At 41.3% G+C, this 22,747-nt stretch overlaps 2 protein-coding genes across 2 annotated transcripts; one reads left to right on the forward strand and one right to left on the reverse strand.

Moving 5' to 3' along the window:
* Nucleotides 1–781: 781 nt before the first annotated feature.
* abcb11a (ATP-binding cassette, sub-family B (MDR/TAP), member 11a) lies at nucleotides 782–12,811 on the reverse strand. Its single transcript, XM_030111222.1, has 25 exons — nucleotides 12,766–12,811; nucleotides 12,611–12,654; nucleotides 12,216–12,457; nucleotides 12,047–12,131; nucleotides 9,211–9,344; nucleotides 8,880–9,051; nucleotides 8,367–8,491; nucleotides 8,114–8,288; nucleotides 7,916–8,029; nucleotides 7,700–7,810; nucleotides 7,323–7,448; nucleotides 7,045–7,248; nucleotides 6,760–6,930; nucleotides 6,474–6,663; nucleotides 5,941–5,945; nucleotides 5,317–5,481; nucleotides 3,289–3,393; nucleotides 3,026–3,187; nucleotides 2,720–2,923; nucleotides 2,407–2,648; nucleotides 2,167–2,323; nucleotides 1,882–2,079; nucleotides 1,571–1,777; nucleotides 1,118–1,264; nucleotides 782–982 (listed from the first exon to the last, which is right to left on the reverse strand). Exons 1-25 carry the CDS (start codon nucleotides 12,809–12,811, stop codon nucleotides 782–784), a joined length of 3,732 nt encoding a protein of 1,243 aa, XP_029967082.1.
* Nucleotides 12,812–17,206: 4,395 nt separating this feature from the next.
* On the forward strand, nucleotides 17,207–22,417 carry LOC115402653 (retinol dehydrogenase 7). Its single transcript, XM_030111153.1, has 5 exons — nucleotides 17,207–17,338; nucleotides 20,198–20,514; nucleotides 20,722–20,980; nucleotides 21,069–21,232; nucleotides 21,563–22,417. Exons 2-5 carry the CDS (start codon nucleotides 20,202–20,204, stop codon nucleotides 21,784–21,786), a joined length of 960 nt encoding a protein of 319 aa, XP_029967013.1. The 5' UTR covers nucleotides 17,207–17,338; nucleotides 20,198–20,201; the 3' UTR covers nucleotides 21,787–22,417.
* The last annotated feature ends 330 nt before the right edge of the window (nucleotides 22,418–22,747 follow it).

A 22,747-nucleotide genomic window follows, 5' to 3' on the forward strand; every position in this document is an offset into this window, starting at 1 on the left:
CTGTCCGACGCAGGTTTCCTGCTAACTCAAGCTTGAAATAAACATCTGGAGTATTACTGAGTGTTTAAACTGTCTTGTCATTCTGGGTGACAGCTGCCTTCATGTGTCTCCTGCAAAAATAAAGTTTGTGCAAAAGGTTAAATCTTATATCATACATAACATGTTATTTTGTTTTTCTCCCACACTTGGGCAATTTTTCTCATGACTTTATATAACCCTGCCATGATCTGAAGATTTACAGAATACCCACTTCAGTGTGAAAAGCTCTACAGGTGCTGTTATTAGAAAACTATTTCACTTTTTGAGTTTTAATCCAATCTTTTTCTGATGGCTCTCTTCCTCAAAGTAGATTTTGTAGGATTAGATCATGAAAAACGGTTGATACTGTACAGAATTTCATTTTATTAATTTGCTGGTTTTATTTCCACACTTTGACAAAAATATTTAGACTTTACATGCTTGACTGAGAGGTTAGTAGAAAAGTAATAATCACTTGTGTCAGAAGATCCATCCAAGCTGATCCCATCAGCGAAAAGCTGGATGAACCCTTCACACATCATCACAGGGCAAACAGAGTCTCTCTCACACACACGCACAATAAAAAAGTCAACAATCACCAACAGCTTTGGGTTTTGTGAGAACCTGGAGAAAGCACACTAATATGATTTACAGGCTTTTTAAAGGCTATATAAATAAAACTGACAGTGAGCTTATGTGACAATACTTGATAGATGTTACAACATTCAATCTAAACTGGAAAGATCAATGAGTACAGCATTGTTTAGCTGATAGGAGCGCCTGTTGTGACCAGCTTGTAATAGGCACCTCTCTGGGCCATGAGACTTTCATGAGTGCCTTGCTCTATAACGCTTCCATCAGACATGGTGGCGATGATGTCAGCGGTCTGTACGGTCGACAGCCGGTGAGCAATGATGATGCAGGTTCGCCCTTTCCTCGCCTCATCCAGGGCCGACTGGACAGTCTGCAGGGAAGCAGAGGTCCGAGTGATTTCTCCAGACAGGTTGTGTACGTGTTAGAAAATTTCCACACAAATAATTTTTAAAACAGTGACTTGGTGTGCAGATTTCCCATTGAAAATGAATCACAGAAACAGTACCTTTTCACTTTCCGTGTCCAGGGCAGAAGTAGCCTCATCTAACAGCAGGATCTTGGGGTTCCTGACAATGGCTCGGGCAATAGCAATGCGCTGTTTTTGCCCTCTTGACAGCTGTGAACCCTGAGCACCAACCTGGGTCTCATATGCCTAAAAGCAAGTAGGAGGAAAAAGCAAACATATGTTTATTTAATAAAGGTTTAATAAAAAAAAAACAAAAAATCAGAATATATTTAAAAAATTAATGGCAGCAGGATTAATCACATTTATATATGTCATAAATAAAAAAAAAATCTGTTAAAATAAAGTGATCAAAATCAAATACGTCATAGTTACTTTTTTTTCAAGCTATCTCTAAATAGGGTAAAAATCTAACTGATTGCAAAATGTGAAATTGTGGGGTTTTTTTAGAATTTGGATGGTGATTATTGAAATTACAAAAAAAAAAAAACTTACATTTGGTAGCTTCATCACAAAGTCATGGAGATGAGCTTTCTTTGCAGCTTCAACAATCTCCGTCATGCTGACAGTGCGTGTGTTATCTCCGTATTGTATATTCTCTGCTATGCTGCAATCAAACAAAACTGGCTCCTGGGACACGATGCCAATCTGGGATCTCAGGAAGGGCACATTGACTTTGTCAGATGGACGGCCATCGATCAACTGAAAAACAAAGGATGATACACTCACAACAAAATTACTGGCTTTGAGAACATTTGAGTTCATTCACTGATTTGTAAAAATACAAAAGTACAATCAGCACATACCACTTGTCCTTCATCGGGGTCATAGAACCGCTGCAGCAGCTGAACACTGGTGCTTTTTCCACATCCACTGCTTCCAACAAATGCTAAAGTCTGACCAGGCTTCACAGACACAACCAGGCCTTTCAGAACCTGAACATCAGGTCTTGTCGGATAAGTAAACTTGCAGCCACGGAACTCTATTTCCCCTTGGAAGTTTTCCTGAAGATGTACAATAGTCATGTGAACATATTGGCAACAATATGAAAATAATATATGAAATGTACAATTCTGATGACGTTCACCAACCCATTTCTCTCCATCTGCCTGGCTAATGCTGATTTGTGGAGGTCTGTCTAACAACGTGAAAAAATGAGCGGCAGCAGTCTTGGCTTTGGCGTAATCTGAAGTGAAGGAGAAAGCTCGACCCATGGCATTCCCACAAACAATAATTGCTGAAATCACCCTGGAAAAACAACGTAATGGACATTACGCTAAAAAGGTCATCAGATTTTAAATATGCCATCATAGAGAATAAATCTTACCAACCTAAAAACCATCATGAAATGTAAACCTTCAGAGCTGACTAGGTGGCCGCCATATCTAAAAGAAGCAGCATAAGCCATGTAGAAGACGCACTTGGCAAAACCAAAACAGAGCCCATAGATTTTGGCTTTCTTCTTGTCTGATTTATACGGCAGCTCAAGTTTCTCCTCATATGACTGCACAAATGACTCCTCTTTGGCCAAGCCTGCAATGGTCCTGATGTTGGTCAGAGCCTCACTGGATATCTGCAAGAAAGAGATGAAGTCTTCAACTTCCACAAACATCCACACAGAAGAATTATTGGCCTGGCAATTACCTGACCTGCTGCTTCCATGGCTTCATCGTCTGTCTTTGCAAAACCTGTTAATATGTTGGTTTGGAATAATCCCGAGAGCACAATGAATGGCAGGAACACCATGATGACAAATGCCAACTTCCAGCTGAAGTAGAAGGCAATGATGATTGAGGCTACTACGTTGGTCAGGCAGTCAACAATAGCTCCAATCTGAGAACCTGCTGCCTGTAGAAATTGATTGAACCACACACAAAATTTAATTCAATTTACTATACCAAAGCTATGAGAACGAGAGCCTTAGACCAGGCCTTGAAATTGCAGCTCGACCTTTTGGACCACGGATGCATCTGTGGCCAATCTGGTGGTGAGAACTCCAGGACTGTTTTTAGGGTCATCAAACCAGCCGATCTCCTGTCTCAACATGGCCTGAAATGCCACTTTCCTCAGACGCCGTGTGAGCAGCTCTCCAGATTTAGCAAACGCATATCCCTGGAACAGAGAAAAAATAATTGTACACTACTCTATCCTTCAGAAAAAGAGCTTCAGTTATCCTAACTTTGTTCTGAGATGGTAAGGATTCTTGTACAAACCTGTAAAAACTGTGAAAAGAAACTAACTGCAGCCACAATGCAAAACAGAATGCAGATTGAATTAATCTGCCTCCTCTGCTCATTCAGGTCCGCAATGCCAAAAGTCTACAAAAGAAAAAAAAAGAGGGGTTTGGGGGTTTTTATCCTTGAAGGGGGCCTGTCAAGATGGGCCCAAATGCAGATAAACACGAGGGTGGAGTTGAGACAGGTTTATTATACGTCCAGTGGCATGAAGTCCCAAAACAGAGTTACAGCAGGCTGCATGAAATGACTGGAAACACACGAGGAAGCAAAGCAAGGCAGACGATAGAGACAACACTAAGTAGGCTTGGGCAAGGGGCAGAGACAAGACACAATGGGTTGAGAAGGTAAGATTGACAAGGTCAGACACAGGTGGGATTGACAACACACAGAAAGACACAGACAACAGGAGAGCACAGGAGAAAGGAGACCCAGCAAGGGGGTGGGACCCGCAAGTCCTGAAAGTGCCAACCCCTCAAGGGCTGGCACACCACAGCCAGAAGTCCAAGAGGCAGGCCACCCTGGTCAGGGTTGATCAGGAAGAAGACTGGTTAAGTTTACATGGGTGCTTTTTCAACTTGATTGAAAACAATCCTATTAAAAGGGTGTGTGATGTCTGATGTGTGACCCATACAAGGTTCCCGGCTGAAGAGGATTGTACAGTATGTCATGCGCAAATGGTCACTCGCCCACTTTTCAGGTTATGAGCTGGTAGGTTTTAGCTTTTCATCAGTAATCTTCAGCACGTAGCAGTGCCTTTTTATTGGCTTGAGATCTGCTCAAATACTGTTCAAGCAGCTCTGTGAGATGCTGCCCGATAAATGAGCTCAGTGAGTGAGCTCTCGACTCTCAACCAGAGAGCAGGTGGCAGTGGGCACTCCACGTCTGGAGAACAGACAGTCTGCTGCCTCAGACCTGGCAGTGGGCTTTCTGCCCAAGACGCTACCCATCTGCGCAGCCTCCCGTGGAGCCTATCATATTGAAAGAACTCACTGTTGTGCAACTTATATCCATCTCAACAAGTGTTTGCGCTCTCAGAATTTTTATTGAAACGTTTTTCTCAACTACCATTTGTTTCTTCTCGCTTGAGTCTTGAGTTTCCTAATTCCTGCTTCCCTGTTATGTGCAAATCATTAGGTGATTCTGCGTATGAGGGAGCCCATGACTGACAGGGTGGGGACTGACTGGACCTGAACTCATAGGAAGGAAACGGTAGAAGACCACAAGTAAGGGACAAATGACTGGTGACTGTGGAGACAGGAGGAACTGGGGACTCTGGATAGGACCAAAAGACTCGGAGGCTAGAAAACTTGGAAGTTGGAACAGGACTACGAAACTCGGAACCAGGACACTTGGAACAGGACCCGAGACTTGGAATAGGATTGGGGAATGGAAGATTAGAGACTGGAAGTCCGGACAGAGCTGTGCTGGAGAGACAGCGGGCCTGGAGCTAGCTGTACCAGAGCGAATCGGGGTCTAGAGCCAGCTGTGCCAGAGAAATTGCAGAGCCGGGAGTGGGACACGAGTGAGGTGAGCTGACTTCCTTCACTGGGTACCTAGTGATGCTGACATCTCTGAAGCAGGTCCAGCTGCATCTCCACTGGGTTCATGTTTGGTCGGATCGTTCTGTCAAGACCCGGCAGATGGACCCAAATGCAGACAAACACAAAGGTGGAGTTGAGACGGGTTTATTGTACGTCCAGTGGCATGAAGTCCCAAAACAGAGGTACAGCGTGAAACGAGGGGAACATGGAAACACAGGAAGGTGCGAAGTAAGGCAGACGATAGAGACAACGATAAATCGACTTGGGCAGGGGGCAGAGACAAGACACGATAGGTTGACAAGGTAATTGAAAGATTGAAATATAAGGTGAGGCAGACACAGATACAGGTGTGACTGACGACACACAGCAAAAGACACAGCAGAGGACGGGACCCACAGGGTCCTGACAAAACCAGCTGATTATGTGGAACATGACATGCATTTGTAATGTGAGTTGCCTTTACCCCAAGAATCTGGCTGAACAGGATGGCGTAAATGGGGCTGACCAAGCCATTGAAACCAGCTCCCAGTGAGCCGAGCACCAAGTAGGGCCACTCTGGTTTGTTGTATTTAAGAATACGTGCAACCGCAGCTGGCTTTGTGTGTTGATCTGCATCATCTTCCTTTTCCTGCACAAAGGATGTGTGCTAGGGTCGACAACCACTACATGACAGACAACAATTCATACAAAAAGTTCTTTACGTTTACTGGCGTGAACGCTTGGTAATCAGCAAGGCCAAATGGTGTGTCCTGGACAAAACTGTTGGACAAATGGCTTGGGGATCTCCGCCGAACAGAGCTCCTGTTGCTGTAATATTCGTAATGGTGAGTAATTGCAAAGAAGAACATCAATACTCGTAAAAAAAAATGCCATTAAACAATTTATCAACAGGCTCTCTGTCTACATTGTACCTTTTACTGGATCTGTGGCTTCCACTGCTAAAACGCCTTGCTTTTCCTCCAAAGTCAGCCACATCACTTTCAGTAACAACATCTGAAAAAAAATTATCCAATTAAAACAACTTAAATATGCAAGTTTTGAAGTTTCCATGACCATTCAAGAAAAAGAGAACATTTGCTGAACTGACTTTTCCTGAACATTTGGCGATCACTGAGAAAAAGTGCCATTTCAATTGCCCAAGAAGTCAACTTATCACTGTTTTGAGTTGAATTTGTCTGAGAAAAATGAACTGTCAAACATAACTAGAAAATAAATGTTATCGGGAGATGGGGATGACATCTTATTGACTCTGTATGGCTATATAGTGGTCTTATGGCTCCTGGCCATTGAATCTGTCTTTTCTTATTCCTCTACTACAAAAGACATATTGTCATTTGAGATCTGTTCAACAACATTCAAAGTTAAGGTAACTGCAGCGCCAAGTGGAGTTTTAGTGCTTTATAAAGGTGATACACAGGTGATTGCAATTAGGACTTTCACCATCCCATTACATAACTGCTTATAATTTTCTATCCCATCATTTCCCCTTATCATTGTTTAATGGTGTCTGGAACTTACAGATAAATGATAGTGTGTAGTGGATAGCTTTTATAAAGCCCAACAATTTAATTATTCATGATCATAATTACTGCTTGTATCCCTGTTTTAAACAAATCTTACCATTAGTTGTTTGTGACAGGTCTTGGTTCTGCAGGGTGACCAGAGTGAAGTATACGGCTTTCTTGTCTAGTAGCTCACTGTGCGTTCCTCTCTCCACAGCCTGTCCGTGCTCAAATCCAATAAGTATATCTGCATTTCTGATGGTGGAAAGACGGTGGGCTATAGAAATTGTTGTCCTGCCGATGCGAACCTGCAGATATCATAATTACTTGGGTGTTATTCATAAAATCATATCATCTAAAAGTTACAATGAGTTAAAATTCAAGAAAATTAAAATGTGACTCACAGAATCCAATGCGTTCTGGACCACAGCTTCACTCTCATTGTCTAAAGCAGATGTAGCCATATCCAGCAGCAAGATCTTGGGATTTCTGACGAGAGCTCGAGCGATAGCAATCCTTTGCTTCTGTCCTCCGCTCATCTGTCCTCCGCCTTCACCCACCAGTGTATCAAATTGCTGGAAAACAGTGAAAAACCTTTCAATATTGCATGTAAAAATAAAATAAAACAAGCATGAACTGGAAATGATTATAAAACTATTACTGCATAATAAATCGGTAGGCAAAGGTACCTGTGGTAAATCCATAATGAAGTTATAAGCATTAGCTTCTTTTGATGCCTGAATAATTTCTTCCATGGTTACTCCCGATCGACCAAACCGGATGTTCTCAGCAATCGTTGTGGCAAATAACACCGGCTCCTGCTCCACGATGCCAATGAGAGAGCGAAGCCACTGGACATTTAACGTACGGATGTCGTGGCCGTCTAAAGTCACCTGAGAATGAGACATTATTAGAAGACTCCAGCATTTTGATGAATATGTCATGTGAAGTTCATATAGCTTGTTACCATTCCTTCTTGTGGGTCATAAAACCTTTGAATGAGTTGAATTGCAGTGCTCTTTCCTGATCCGCTTGGTCCAACAAAAGCAGTGGTTTCTCCTGCTTTGATCTCAGTGCTTAAATCATTTAAAATCTAAAGCAAACAAAACAGATATTGTGGAGATTGACAGAAAAGGAGGAGGACGAGTTCGTCGAGTGGACAGCTTTTATTCACACCTGACCGTGACAGATGTCATACAGACATCCACCACCGTACAGTCACTTCCGCCTTTATAACCCCCACACGTCAGTGCACTACACCTCCCCACGTCACCAAACCCCGCACCTTCTAATGTGAGCTATTCTCCCCCGGTGGACACCACAATATTAAGAAAAAAGAGTTACCTTGACATCAGGCCGAGATGGGTAGAAGAAAGTGACATTACGGAACTCTATGTCTCCTTTTACTCTATCCAATGTGTGGCCCTCTTCAGAGAAACAATTGATTTCTGGTTCCTGTAAAACACAACAAGAAAAACATAACATAAATATTTGAAATATAGTTTCAAACTTGTGCAGTTCTAATTTTCTGCCTGATTAAATGTTTTATTCAGATTTTACCCGGTCAATTGTTTCAAAGATAGCCTTCGCAGCTGCACGACCAGAAGCAAAGGCCTCCAGGCACGGCGAGGCTTGGCCAAGGTTCATAGCTCCCAAGAGTACTCCAAAAAATACCTGAAAGAAAATACAGTCACCACAAGGTGAGGAAATGGAGCTGTCTTTCAAACACGTCAACAGACTTGCATTGCACACACTTACCTGCATGAGCCCACCAGGAGTCAACTCTTTGGTGTCAAGAACCAGTTTGGATCCATACCAAAACGCCAGAGCATAAGCAAGAAAAATGATGCACCACAAGCATCCCTGAAACACGCCTATGATGGAGCCCTTTTTCACACCAGAGGTCTGAGCGTCCAAAAGGTTTTTGTCATACCTGTCCAAAGATCACATTTTATTGTTTCGAAAAAAGGACGGAATTTGTGTAGTTGTTTTAAATTGTCTTACAAAGTACCTCTCAACTTCTTTATCCTCCCCACCAAAAGCTGCGACAGTTCTGATGGCTGATAGGACCTCGTCGGCCACAGCTCCAGCCTTACCATAGGCCCTCATTGTCTGTCCTGTCAATCGACTCACTGCCTTCAGAAACAATGAAGAACATCAATAACTCAGAAACGAACACAGTAAGAATGTAAATTTAACATCCGATTTCATTCTTTTGCTTTTGTAGAGCAAAGCCAATTTTTGCTGCCAAATTGCTTTTCATCAAATTTGTTGTCTTCATCAGGTAATTTTCTTCCATTTTTATTTCGTATCGTGAGCCCTGAATCAAATATCATGTTGTTTCGTGAGTTTAGCATTTTGCTACACCCCAACAAACACACAAGAGGAAATGATACAAACTAAAGAAAGAGGCCCCGAAACAGACCCAAACCAGGGATATTTTGTTGTAAGACAAGGTCACCAACCACCATCTTTGCAAGTAGTTCAACCTGGATTACCCGGCGGAAAAAAGTCAGATTCTTACCATTGCCATGAGTCCAGCAGCTAGACCAATGAGAGGGCTGATTGCGATTACCACCAAAGTCAGCTTCCACCCAGCAATGAAACCAACCATGAAGCCGAACACAAACGTGGAGATCTTCTCAGCGAAAATAGACACCTGATCAGCAATGGCATTGTTGATCTTGCTAATATCGCTGAATAAACAAAAAAAATAAGATAAAGAAAACTCAAATGTGTACAATAATAATGTTATACAGTACTTACAACAGCATCGTGTACAGATAGATAACTCTAAATATGAATTGACAAATAGTTTAGTCACAATAATGCCCCCATATTGGTGTGTAACTTACTCAGCTAGCCTGGTGTTTAGTTCACCCACAGAACAGCAGTCAAACCATCCAATTTCCATTTGCATTACTTTGCGGAAGTAAGCCTTTCTGATTCTCTGAGTTTGTCTTGCAGCCGCTGACACCCACAAGGCAATCTGCAAAGCAGAATCACATCGTGTTGCTGTTTTTGAGTTGTAGAAGTGTCAGCGATTACCATAGTACAAATTCTTGTTACCATTTTGGTAGATTTTTCATTAGTTTGTAATTGACGTGGTTATGTGTTTTTGTATTAACCTTAACTCCCTACATTTGACCACAAATATGTGCAACCCATTCATTCTAAAAACTGGTGTGTTATTTATTTTAAAAACTACTGATGAGGACCTGGTGCAACAGAAGTAACACGCAGAGAGAAAGTCAACAGCAGTTATTCCATTGAGTGTGAAGAAGACCTTGAGGCCCGCAGCCTGAGGGCTGCAAAATAACTCAAGAGGACCCGTATGTGCCCAATTAAAAAAAAGTAATATAAAATTCTCCATATAAACTCGCCACACAGTTACATATTCCACATGCATGGGAGGCTGCAAGACACACCGTGAGGAGACTGAGGAGACGGAGCCGATGCAGCCCCTCAGGCTCACCTCAGAACCCTCGGCACTGTTAGTGGAATGAGCTGTCACCGCCACCAGAGTGCTCTAAAACAGTATGTGCAAATACAGAATCACCCAGTGAAGAACTATATGCAAATGTGCACATTACACCAGCCAGACGCTGCCTGTCACTGCCTCATGCAGAGGCACCAGACACAACACCCGGCATGGCCGACCCAGCAAGGCGTGAGAGTCTGGTGTGAGGTGACAGAGGTCGCTCAGATGGCCTGCCCTCTGCTAGGCCAACTGATAATTGAGACATCGACCTGGCTGAGCTAGGGGGTTGGGGGCATAGTGAAATGAAAAAAAACGTTGTCAGTGCGCACTGGCACCCAGCTCCTGTTCTCCAAAGGAGGTGACAGCAGCTACATTCAGGTTATAGAATCTAGTGAAGGTGGACGTGGTAGACCAGGTCGTGGGTTAGAACCTGCCTGGCTTCCCACCACATGGCCCAGGAGGCTGCTACGGCCAGTGTGAAGTGCGCTCTCGCTCTCCCAGGAGCTGGAGCATCAGAGTCTGCGTATGCATGTCGAATTGAGTCCACAATCCACTGGAACAGCCTGAATTTTGACACGACTTGACCCTGAGCAGTGCTGAGAGAGTTTATCAGCACTGGTTTCTGTAAAATTTGAGAGTATCTTAGGCAGGACTGCCGGGTTCAGGCGTAGGAGCACACCTTATATTCTCTGGCAGGAATCTAAGTACAGCAGCTTTCATGTATGGACAGGTCCTGTAGCTCTCCCACTCTCCAGCTGGTGCCACTGCTTATGAGGGACACAACCTTGAGGGACAACCACTTCATGTCCACTGACTCCAGAAGCTTAAAGGGTCCCAATTATCAGGTTCAGATCCCATGCTGGGACAGTATCCTTCCTGCTGCCTTGAGGGCTGCAGTCATTCTCTTCTGGCATGTTATCCCCGACACAAGCTGCTTTGATAGCTGCCCCCATGCCCTGTGAGCACTCCAACACAGAGATGAAATCAAAGAATCAGCGAAACCACGCACACCTGCGGCTTTTATACCCACGCTTGGGCCATTTACTGGTATGTCTTCAAGAATATCCACGTCAACTGCCCCAGTGAGTCAGTCCCCGTACATATGGAATATGTAACTGTGTGGAGAGATAGTGTCGATACAATACAATATAGAATGACACTTTTTCAGGACTTCAGGATTTTTTCAGGCAAAATGAATGAACTTCTTGTGTTTCAAAATGAACGAGATGCTCAATGCAACTTTAAAACAGGGGTGGTCAAAAAAGGAACAACATGCTACAGTGAACTATTGTTACCATACTTCTGAATCATTAGTTGATGTGGAATATTGCGTTGAGAGGAGTCATAACTCTCATCTGAGACACAAGTCGAAGCAGTTTGAATGTCCTCCATTGTCTCAGGGAACTATGAGTCAAAATATTCAATATCCCTGGTAATGGCACAGATCATAATTCAACTTGCATCATAGCTTTGAGTCAGAAACTGAATTAGTTTCTGGGCAACCTCGCCAGACTTTATGTGAAGGACAATTACTCAATCTGAAACTGCTGTTTGGGAATGACTTGACTTTTAGTCATTATCAGTGTACTATAATACTTTGATAAAGGTGACCTCAACTAAAGAGGATTAAAGAAGTAACAAGACAGTTAATTACAAATACTTGCATTCAAATTTCTAAAGTAAAATTTGAAATATACAAGAAAAACAAAGCTTTTTTTAGTTTGAAAACTGCATTTTTAACATAGACATTGCATTAAGTTTGTCTACATGGCACTTTATTTTGAAAGAAAATCCAACAAGGTCAAAAAGGAAATCCTCTATGTGTTTGATTCCCAATCAAGAAGGCCTGGGAAGAAATCAGTCACTCAGAAAGTTGGGTTGCTGAAATTTCAACAACTAATTTAAATTCGGCTGATGAACTGATCAGCTGTTGAATTGACTGTTTGGACTGATGAATGCTTTATGTTATTCGATGAAAACTACCTTGACATCACCAACAACATCAATTTTAAACATGCAATTCAAAGCACGATTAATTGCAATAAACAATGGAACTACTGCAATCAACTGAAATTTAAAAAATTAATCTTTTGAAAGCCCTAGTTTGAACAACATTTTGTATACCTTAACTCAATTAGAGAATGTGGGCGTTTTTGCCACCATGGTCATAAAGAGACTAAAGCTATGTAAGAAAAAGGATGCAGACTCACCTGAAAGTAAGCAAGAATGAAAACAGCTACTCCAATTCCGACATAGTAATACGCAAACATGGTCATCTCTGTTTCAATATCCACCCTGATGACAAATTAAAAGGGAAAAAAAAATTATGAGAAAAAAACCCACTCAAAAAATCACATTCACAGTAGAGGAATGACTTACCCACAAGAAACTGTCAGGTTCTCATCTGATTCATACACTGAGCCATTAATCCAATAGACTGTGTTGTTGTTGCACTCTTTGTTTGGGTCTCTTAAAGCCTGTACTTCAAGCTCATAAGCAACAAATGTATCTGTCAGCATGCTGTACACCAAAAGTGCCAGAGGAGTAGCTGAACCGTGTATGACTGCACACAGAGTCCCCAGCACCATCATAACCCTGTCTTTCCAGGTGGCAAATCGATACTGAAAACAAAAAAAATCAGTCAGGGTTTCTTATTCGTCTCACTTTGTTATTTTCCTGTTGATTTAAAAAAAAAAAAAAAAAAAAAAAATGTCTTTCATCAGATGTGTTAATGACAGAAGGAAGAATTATCAAATGAAATCCAGAGCATTTACCAGCTGGAAGTACCCGACACTCAGTACATTTTCATTCTTGCTTGCTGAAAAACATCAAGAGAAATTAACTTGAGAGGCACCTTTAAATGATCATTACAATTATCTAAAATCAAAAGCTTTTCTCATATTTAAAAAAAAAAAAAAACTTCACTCACCTTCTTTAGCTGAATCAGGAGTTTTTGCTTCAGCCAGCTCCGTCATGGTTGTTGCTCCAGCTGAGATGATGTACTTCTCTACTTAGTATTTCTGGTTAGAAAACAAACAAATATTTAGGCGACTGGCGTTCTGATGGTTCCTTTAAAAGTAAAGTGCTGACATGCAGGCTGACATTACTTTGAGGCTAATTTCAATTCAGTTTGATCACTAAAATATATTACTGTGATCTGAAACTTTAATAATAATAGGCTTTGTTCAGCTGATAAGGTATTAATTACATAAGAAAAACAAAAAAACAACTGATGCTGATGAGTCTAGTCCAAGCATTACAGCTGAGTGGAAATTTGAGAAAGAAATAAGGAAAATGTACCTTACCTGAATTCAGCTTATCCCCTACTCCTCGTGTTCCTCGGGACTTCACCAAGACACTGACGCTCACCAGAGAAATTCCTACTATAGTCTACTTGACCTATGTGTTCATGTTTTCATTATCGACAGTATATCACCACCAGACTGATAAGGGTTGTTCCAATGAATGTTCCCCAATAATCTGCCTGTTAAAGGCAGAAATAGTTTTCGTAATTCTACTTTAAGTGACAGAATTTCTTAAAAACATAAACCCTAAAAAGCATCATTTCATTGCGATACATGTAGTTTGGGTTTCATTTAAAGACAGAATAATAAGTATTTAGTTGTTATCACAACGCATTGTAAAATGGGGGTAAAGACCTGAAGGCTATTGATTACCACCAGGAGTTATCTCAGTACGCATGATGCAGCGCAATTAACATGTCACAGCTGTGAGTCCCACCTGTCCTGAGGATAACTTCTAACTTTGACTTGATTACATGTTTTTAACGATGAACAATAAACAAGCAGATTGATTTGTTCCATGTGTTTTTACATCAGACATGCTCGAGCAGTAAAAATCTTGTCAGTTCAATTTTATTTACCCCCAACTCCCAGACTCCCATTCATCACTTTTCATCCCTGCAATGTTTCAGTCTACATTCACACCATACTTTGATGCTCAGACTGTTCATAAAAGGGTATTAAATTGCCATAGTATGCCATTTGCTCGAAACAAGGAAATTAACGTGTTAAATAGATGTAGATAAGGTGAAGATTGTTGGGGTTAATAACCCCTGGATCAAACCCCTGGGTTTCGAAGTTTGCTCCTTCTTTACAGCCAGAACATATTCACAGCATCAGATAATGCTGCAAGAAGGCTCTGCTCCAGCGTGTGAGGAGACACACAGACAAAGACGTTTCTTATTGAACTGAAACTTGTGGGACTAAAAATTCTATGTTTTTGTGCTATTCTTGTGAAGTGGTTAGTCACCTTATTTGGTTTGACAGCTAGTTTTAATGGATAGTGTATTTATTTTGTGCAGACACACTCACATCACTATGACTCTTATTTATTATCACATGTACTTTCTTGCTTATCTTACTAATAAAATGTTGTCATTAGCCCTATTTGCATGGGATAGGTGTTATCTTGGGACGTCTGGTAATTTGTGAATTACTTCCTGACGTCTGTGTTTCTGTCAGTGCATTCACCCCAGACAAGTGAACGAACAGACATACAGATCACACAGATATGATCCAGATGGACGTGTCCATTCTGGTGTAAATATTGATGTATTATATTTTTATTCTACAGAATTGCTGGATCTTTAGTGTAAAAAAGTTTTTAATTTTTCCTTCTTTTTCCCATGATCACGAGTGATTTGGGACACATTCATCTCTAAAGGATGCATTTCAGGACAAATTCTGGTAAAATATTTGTTGAACATTTTTATTATACAGACATGATTAAATACTTTTTTATTTTCGCCATTTTATCGTGAACGACGGGCTCTGTTGCTTCCATATGGATCTGGAACAGTGTAATCAACTGCCTTTTTTTTACAGCCAAGACCAAAGACATCACAATGATTCTCTCAGGATTGCTATCTTTCATCTGGGATTTCTGAAAATCATACAGCGTGCATCAGGAAAAAGGGAGAAAAAAATGAGCAATTTAAAAAAGAAAAAAAACACTAAAATACCCACATGAGGTGTCGACAGATTCTGATTTACGCAGTGATAATTTCATAATTTCATGCCACCAGCCCCCCCCCCCCCCCCCCCCCCCCCCCCCCCATCCTGCTGCTCGGTTTCATCTGCTGAGATTGGACTTAAAGCTGGTTGTGTTGCAAATAAACAGCATCAGGAGAGACCTAATACAGATAGCCATTAGCCTAACCCACCACCAGACAGCAAGGTGATTGAGTCCACATTCAGAATATGAAGACTGATTAAAGATCAGTATGATCATGCAAATGTGACAGTGAACATGTAAATATGACCTCTGGCCTCTGAGAAGACCAGAAGCAGGTCAGATAGGCCCTCAAGGCCCAGACAATCGGTGACAATCGGATCCCAGCCACTACCCCAGCCAGGCAGATGTCCACGCACCGATCTAGAAGGGGGCAGAGGAAGGCCCCAACCAAGACCCCTGGCAGCCAGGGGTCTCCAGAGGGGCAAGACCAGCCGGCGCCGACCTCACCAGGTACCGGATGCTCAGGACAGGCAGAGCCGAGGAACAGAGACCGCTGATTAGCTGCCATCTCTAAATTAAGAAGGCCTGTCAGAGGTCTTCTCCTTCTCAGCCATTTCAATAATTTCCTGTGAGAACACAGGATTCCAGTTTTCTGTCAATTTGCCAGAAGTCTCCGGATGCAAGATGGAGAAGGAGTTGCAGGAGTGCCCAAAATGGTGATCCTTCTCTTCCCTTTCAGCCCGTGAAATCATCAACCCAGTCTGCTGGGTCAAAATAATAACCTAGTGTTGGGGAAAAGTGACCCAATCTGCACAAAATGAAGGGCTACCCAGTTGGGAAAATAACCCAGCATTTTTAAGTGTAGATGATCTAATTGGTTTTGCAGATCAGTAAGACTTTTTCATCCAGTGACAAAACTGATTTATGGCATAGTTTATTCATTTCTATCATTAATAATATGTTGTTGTTTTTGTTTTTTACCTCTGGAATTTAGACAAAGGTAACATTTCTGATTCCTTAATTTCTTTTACCAATTGTTTTTATTCATGTTCAGAATTCTATCTAGAATATTACTGTTAAATTTCCATCAGGGACTGCATAAGGGTTCAACTTTATCAGACTGGAAGAATAATGGGACGGAACAGTGATCAGTTAGGGGTGAAGCTCATTTTCGGTATCCATCTTTAACACTGCTTCAAACACTTGGGGTGATGTAAGGAACTCTCTAGCGCCCTCAGGGTATCATGCTTGGGGTGGGAGACCCTACCCAGCAGGGATGTGAAGTTTAACTAACATCCTCCTTTCTCCCTCCACCTCCACTGGGTCCTGTTGCTGTTGCTGAAGGAAATTGTTTTGCCCATCTTTGGAGGCGCTTGAATTGCAAAAGGTGTGGCAAATGGGCTCCCACTGCACTGAACACACAGGAGATCAGCTGAGTGAACTGCCAAACAATCAAAACCTGCATGGCTTCAAGGAAAATTATGCAAAGAAACTGTAACAGAACAGAGGGTAAAGACCTGAAGGCTATTGATTACCATCAGGAGTTATCTCAGTACACATGATGCAGTGCAACTAACATGTCCCAGCTCTGAGTCCCACCTGTCCAGAGAATAGCTTCTAACTTTGACTTAACTACATTTTCTTAATGGTGAAGAATGAACATGCAGATTTGATTTGTTTAATTTTTATTTAATTTCATTGAAATCTTGTCAATTTAATTTTATTTACCTCTAACCCCCAGAATCCCCATTTATCACTTATCAAAGTCTACATTCACACCGTTCTTTCATGCTCAAGATGTTCATAAAAGTATATTAATAGACCATAGTATGCCTCTTGCTCTTAACACGGAAATGAATGTGCAATAGATGTAGATAAGGTGAAGATTGGTGGGGTTAATAACCCCTGGATCAAACCCCTGGGTTTCAAAGTTTGTTCCTTCTTTACAGCCAGATCATATTCACAACAACAGATAATGCTGCAAGAAGGCTCTACTCCAGCATGTGAGAAGGTGAACAAAGAAGTTTGTTCTTGGACTGAAACGTGTGGGATGAAAACGTCTATGTTTAAAATATTTACCTTGTGAAGTGGTTAGTCGCCTTGTTTGGTGTTAAAGTTATTTGTAATGGATAGTGAATTTATTTTGTGCGCACACACATTTACACCATGATTTTTATTTATGATCACATGTACTTTCTTGCTTATCTTACTGATAAACTGTCATTGATTAGGTTACTATGAAGTTGAAGAAACAGGCACAGATATTGTCCAATTATAAGACACTCCCAGACCTCTAGGCCAATCAGAGGAGGAGGAGGGCGGGACCTCGTGGGTTGCAGGTGAGGATTAGAGCAACAAGCAGGGGGCGGAGCGGGTGACTCCCATCCCCGGAAGTTGAAATCAGGCTGTGAGGAAGAGGGAAAACTTTAGAATGTTCCCAACTTCACCAGCCTGGTGCTTCTTCTGGGATTTCACGGATCTCTGTTCCTGGACTTTCGGGCACTGACTGCAAAAAATAAGAGCACGTAAGCGGTTTTTCCTTTGTTTATTTTCTGCAAAAGTGTTTGATTTGTCCCTGTAAGTTTGAATCACGGCACATCATATTTTCCCTGAAAATATAATATATCGGATTTCTGGTCTGGTCAGGATTTGACCGAGAAAAACATGCCACATACGAAACCGATCAGGTTCTGGCATGCTGAGTTTTGTGTTCTCCATTGCAAAGAGCAGCGTGTAACACAAACAGTAAAATAGGCCATTCTTATACGACCCTGTGCTGTTGTCCAGTCCCTTGAAGTCTAAATGATATTAACTTAATAAATCTGTGCGTATATACAACGATACCCGTAAGTGCTAAAATCCTCCTCGTACCTGCCCATGCCTGCGCCCATATTTCATTTAAAACCACCAAGCATGTCAGGAATGTCATTACAAAAGAGACAGCAGACGAGTGGGTGTGTTTGATCAATGAAAATCTGAGGAAAGTGGAGTATCAGTCAGAGCAACTTCGTCTGTACGATAGACGGGTCAAATGAAAACGAAGCTTATCAATAACAAAACTGTAAGTAGTGTTCAGGCCTGAAAAGCTGAAGCATACTGTGGATAAAACACTTTTTTTTCAGATAGGTGTGTGTGTGTGTGTGTGTGTGTGTGTGTGTGTGTGTGTGTGTGTGTGTGTGTGTGTGTGTGTGTGTGTGTGTGGACGTTGAACACCAGCTTCATTTGAGCTTTGGCACTACTCCTCACCATGGCAACCAGAGTAAAACGTCTGACGTCACTTCATACCGTCACGTCAGCTCCGCAAGAAATTAGAGACGCATAGGAATAAGAGCAGTTCAAAGTGATTCACAAAGAGAGAAAAACTTAAACATTCCATTAAAATTATATGAACAAGGCAAGGCATTGGATAACAAAAGGGCTTTTAAAAGAAAAAAAATTAACACAGGAAAATCAATAAAAATTTAAAATAATGCAAATTAAATTGAAATTACCCTCAGTGTTTGGAGACCCTGTTTTGAGTTTTAAAAAATATTAGACAAACAATCCTAAATTCCATCTAAACTTTTAATATTTGCATGGTTGATATCCTGTCTATCAAGATGAATGTAATGAAAACAGTAGAAGTACATGTGGAGGATGTTTTACATTTTTTATGAATGACTAAGTTGACGTTACTAAGTAACTATGTCAACTTCCAAACCTTTTGAAAATAGATGGACAGAATGTCACAGATAAAGCACCTACTGTATGTTAAATTGCTATTAATGCTTGCTTTATTTCAGAAGGTTCTGTTTTTGAATCAAAAAAATCCCAATTTAGCAGGACCAAATACAGTCACAGTTCTTGAGGTTCACATAGCATTCGGAAATCTGGACACCTGGTCCAGATAGGTTAGATCTTTTGTTTTTGAAGCTGGCTGCTGATTTTGTTGCTGAACCTTTATTGCACAATTTTAACATAAGTGTCTGTAATAGCAAAATTCCCAAAGTTTGGAAAATTGTCTTTGTTCTTCCACTTCTTAGAGGAGGAAATCCCCCTGAAGTAATTAACTACATACCTATTTCTAAATCGTGGATTGTGACAATTTTTTGTTTGAAAGTCTAGTCAGTGACCAAATTTAGAAACAAACTGTATTTTAAATAAATTTGAGTCTTGTTTTAGAAAACAGCATAGCATGGTTACAGCCACTTTGAAAGTCTTAAAGGATTTTAGCACTAGCTGCTAAAAAATCTTGTAGTGTGCTTTTTTTTGACCTCTTTTGACACTGTCGAATCACAGCCTCCAGGCTGAAATGCTATCTAAGATTGGCATCATTGATCAAGTGGTGACTGGTTTGTCGACTATTCGTCAAACAGATCCCAGTCAATTCAAATGGGCGGTTCAAATTCTTCTTTCTTAGAGGTCACTAAAGGTGTGCCTCAGGACTCAGTCCTTGAACCCATTTTATTTTGTATTTATGTGAATAATCTGCCTAATGGCTCATACCACCTCTATACTGATGATACTGTAATATACTGTTGTCCTTCATCCTTGCCTCATGCTTTTGAGTCTTTACAGTCTGCTTTTTATGTTGTCCAGTCTTGCTTGCATAAATTTAAGCTTGTTTTAAATGCAGAGAAAATATAAGTAATGATATTTTCTCACCATAAACTACCAGACAACCAATAATAACAGCCACACCGGGTGACCAGATAGAATGTGTCAGCAGCTATAATTGTCCCGGCTTTGTGCATGATCCAGAGTTTTCTTTTATTTTGTAAACTTAAAATGATGATTGGGTTTAATCTTCGAAAAACTTCATACTTTTCGCTAAGGGGTCGTAAATGTCTACATTTTGCTACATTTTTACCACTTATTGATTGTGGTGATGTTCTTTATGAGTTCTTTACTCAAATGTCTGCAGTAAATGAATATGGTGTACGTTGTGCTTGAAGGTTTGTGACTGGTTGTGATCACTGTGAACTGAAATGAACTGAGTGGTCTACACTCAGCGTGAGGAGCGCCACTCACTGGATGATCTTAGGGTGCAAGGCTCTTTATTCGCTTGGTTTCCTCCTAGCCTTTGACACATGCCACCCATCATACAAATTTAATCAGTATGACCAACTTGTAGTGTGATTGATACCAGAAAATTGTACATCTAAGTTGTGCTGACTAAATGTTTTATATAAAATTGTGAACCTTTTACCATAAATGAGTGTCATATCTAGCATTGCATATTTCTTGTTTGCACGTTATTGCAAAAGGTAATAACAAAAATCTAAGAGAAATGCTGTCTAAAGTTAAAGATGTTCTTATAACTGTTGCACTAAACTGTGAAGAAAAAATAAAAACACAAACTGCATTAACGTTATGATAATGTGTTTTGTTCTTCTTGCCCATAGAGAAATGTTCCTGTACTTGCTTGCTCTGTTGCCCGTCTGGTTCGCCTACCGTTGGTTCAGAGAACGCAAAAGAGTTCCTGGCAAGGAAGACAAATATGTTTACATCACTGGTTGTGACACAGGGTTTGGGAATCTTCTGGCACGACGCCTGGACCAGCTCGGCTTCCGCGTGATTGCAGGCTGCTACACCGACAAGGGCGAGGACGAGCTGAAGAAGGTGACCTCTCAGCGGCTGGCCACCGTTCACGTGGACGTCTCTGACTCTCAGAGTGTCAGAAAGGCAGCAGCTCACATCGAGACCGTTGTAGGACAGAAAGGTGAGTGGCTTACGTTAAATTTTTACACCTGCCGTCGTGAAGAAGGATTGAACAGGTAAAGATGATCCCTGAAGGAGTCGGCAAAAGATGAAAAAGTAAATTAAAATAATACAATTTATTCATTTAAGTGCAGGTCAGACGACGCCACTGTTCTCTATGTCCGGCTTCTTTGAAGCAGAGGGTTTTGCCTCTCTTCCCTTGCTTCAGGTCTGTGGGCCGTTGTGAACAATGCTGGCGTCGCTACGCCCTCTGCTCCCTCCGACTGGCTCACCATTGACGACTTCAAGCCGATGCTGGCCGTCAACCTGACCGGAGTGATCGACGTCACTTTAAGCGTCCTCTCTCTCATCAAGAAGGCCAGAGGCAGAGTGGTGAACGTCTCCAGTGTGTTTGGGCGGGTCACCCCGGTCAGCGGCCCGTACTGCGTGTCCAAGTATGGAGTGGAATCCTTCAGCGACGGCCTGCGGTGAGAGGACCTGTTGCTCCCCCCCCCCAGTGCTCTACACACACCATGTCTTCTTTTTTACAACTTTGCAACTTATTTTGCATTTCAGCCTCAATATGGCACCCTTTGGAGTCAAAGTCGCTATCATCGAACCTGGGTTCTTCAAAACAAACGTTACTGATCGGATCATTGTGACCAACAACTTAAAGATGATCTGGAGCAAAGTCCCTCCAAGTGTGAAGGACGATTACGGACACCAGTACTTAGACGACCGTGAGTCACTTCATTTTTTTGTCTTTTTTTTTATAGTAAATAGATCTATAACATTTTTACTTTTCTTGTAGTTTACTACTTTGCTATATTTTTTAAATCATAACCAAACTAAATAATTTCAAAAATGTTCATTGATAAGGCCATTTAAAACCAAAAGTCTGATATAATCCCTCTTCAGACGATGCACTACGTACAAATGTCGACTGCTTCTCATTCCATCATGCATCTTCAAATATTTGCATTTTTAGTTTGTTTGTTATATTTCATTAACCCCACTGCCAGTTCTTCTGCTAACGCTGTTGGTAAACCCGGCTCTGATTGTGATTTCAGTGATCCAAAGTGTGGATGTACGCTTCCAGCAGCTCCTGGACTCTGACCTCATGAAGGTTGTCGGCTGTATGGAACACGCCATCGCGGCCGTTCACCCACGAATCCGTTACTCCCCCGGGTGGGATGCCAAGCTCTTCTGGCTGCCGATGTCCTACATGCCAACCTGGATCACGGATGCATTTTTCCTTAAATGTATCCCCAAACTCAAAATAGCTCAGCTGTAGGTTCTGTTATGTCCATTAGAGAAATATTCAGAGCTGATTTTCAGATCATTCTCTGGTGTGTTTTCACTACAATCACTGCCACTTCATCCATTCTCATGTTTTCCTCACTGATCATCGGATCTAAACCGCAGTACTGAAGATGATTTACATCTCATAATATTCTTGTACACAGCGTCACCTTCTTTCTGTATCTCTTGATTTAGTTGTTTGCGTGCCAATTTATCTTCAAACTGGCCCAATAATCAATAAATGGTAATTGTGTTTTTGATTAGTTTTCCTAATTAAAGAGAAATGTATCTTACAAATTCCAGGACTTGTCATTTGTCTCAGCATATCACATCACCTCATGCTGGTGAGCCAGTTTTGCTGAAACATCAGCAGTAACCTGCTTTTAGGTGAATATGTGGCTGTACAGACCAGATTATCCCACTAGAGGGCCCTGGAGGAGAACAAAAGACATCAAGAGCTCTTGAAGGTGAAGCAGTTATTCCACATTATGCTCCATATTTCTTTTCCCAGTGAGCTGAAAGAACAGTATTACTCTAGAGATACTGAAGTGAAATGTTTCTCTTCTAGTTTTTGATAAATTACTGAAACTTCTGTTTTATTCATTACCAGTTCAAAGACCTCACAGTAGGGATTCTTTTTTGAAACTATATGAAGGTTATGCTTGGAAAACATGCATGTGTGGGCCAACTCATTTAATGAGGAGAAACCTTTGAGAACACTGAAGTGAAAATCAAGTGTCAAGGAAATACAGACCCCCTGTTACCAGGAAAAACATCATTAATCCTCCCAAAATAAACCTTAAAGGTTGAAATACAATTTTTTAAAGTTAAAATCAAAACAGTGGTCTGATATTTTGCCACCATCAAAGCTGTTTGGGAGTCTCACTGATTGCACTGAAGAACCAAAACCTTTTACAGCCTGGCCCCCTCTCTACTCTTCCTGTCAGGTGTCT

Source organism: Salarias fasciatus, chromosome 16 (genome assembly GCF_902148845.1).
Source record: "Salarias fasciatus chromosome 16, fSalaFa1.1, whole genome shotgun sequence".
Lineage (NCBI taxonomy): Eukaryota > Metazoa > Chordata > Actinopteri > Blenniiformes > Blenniidae > Salarias > Salarias fasciatus.

What these genes read in the sequence shown, in the direction of transcription:
- LOC115402653 (XM_030111153.1), top strand. Translation starts at nt 20,202, where the DNA reads ATGTTCCTGTACTTGCTTGCTCTGTTGCCCGTCTGGTTCGCCTACCGT. An exon ending in GACCGTTGTAGGACAGAAAG is followed by an intron (nt 20,515 to 20,721) that starts GTGAGTGGCTTA and finishes CCCTTGCTTCAG; the next exon opens with GTCTGTGGGCCGTTGTGAAC. An exon ending in ACACCAGTACTTAGACGACC is followed by an intron (nt 21,233 to 21,562) that starts GTGAGTCACTTC and finishes TTGTGATTTCAG; the next exon opens with TGATCCAAAGTGTGGATGTA.
- abcb11a (XM_030111222.1), bottom strand. Translation starts at nt 12,811, where the DNA reads ATGACGGAGCTGGCTGAAGCAAAAACTCCTGATTCAGCTAAAGAAG. An exon ending in CATTTCATGATGGTTTTTAG is followed by an intron (nt 2,324 to 2,406) that starts GTTGGTAAGATT and finishes TTGTTTTTCCAG; the next exon opens with GGTGATTTCAGCAATTATTG. An exon ending in TTGTGATGAAGCTACCAAAT is followed by an intron (nt 1,265 to 1,570) that starts GTAAGTTTTTTT and finishes ACTTGCTTTTAG; the next exon opens with GCATATGAGACCCAGGTTGG.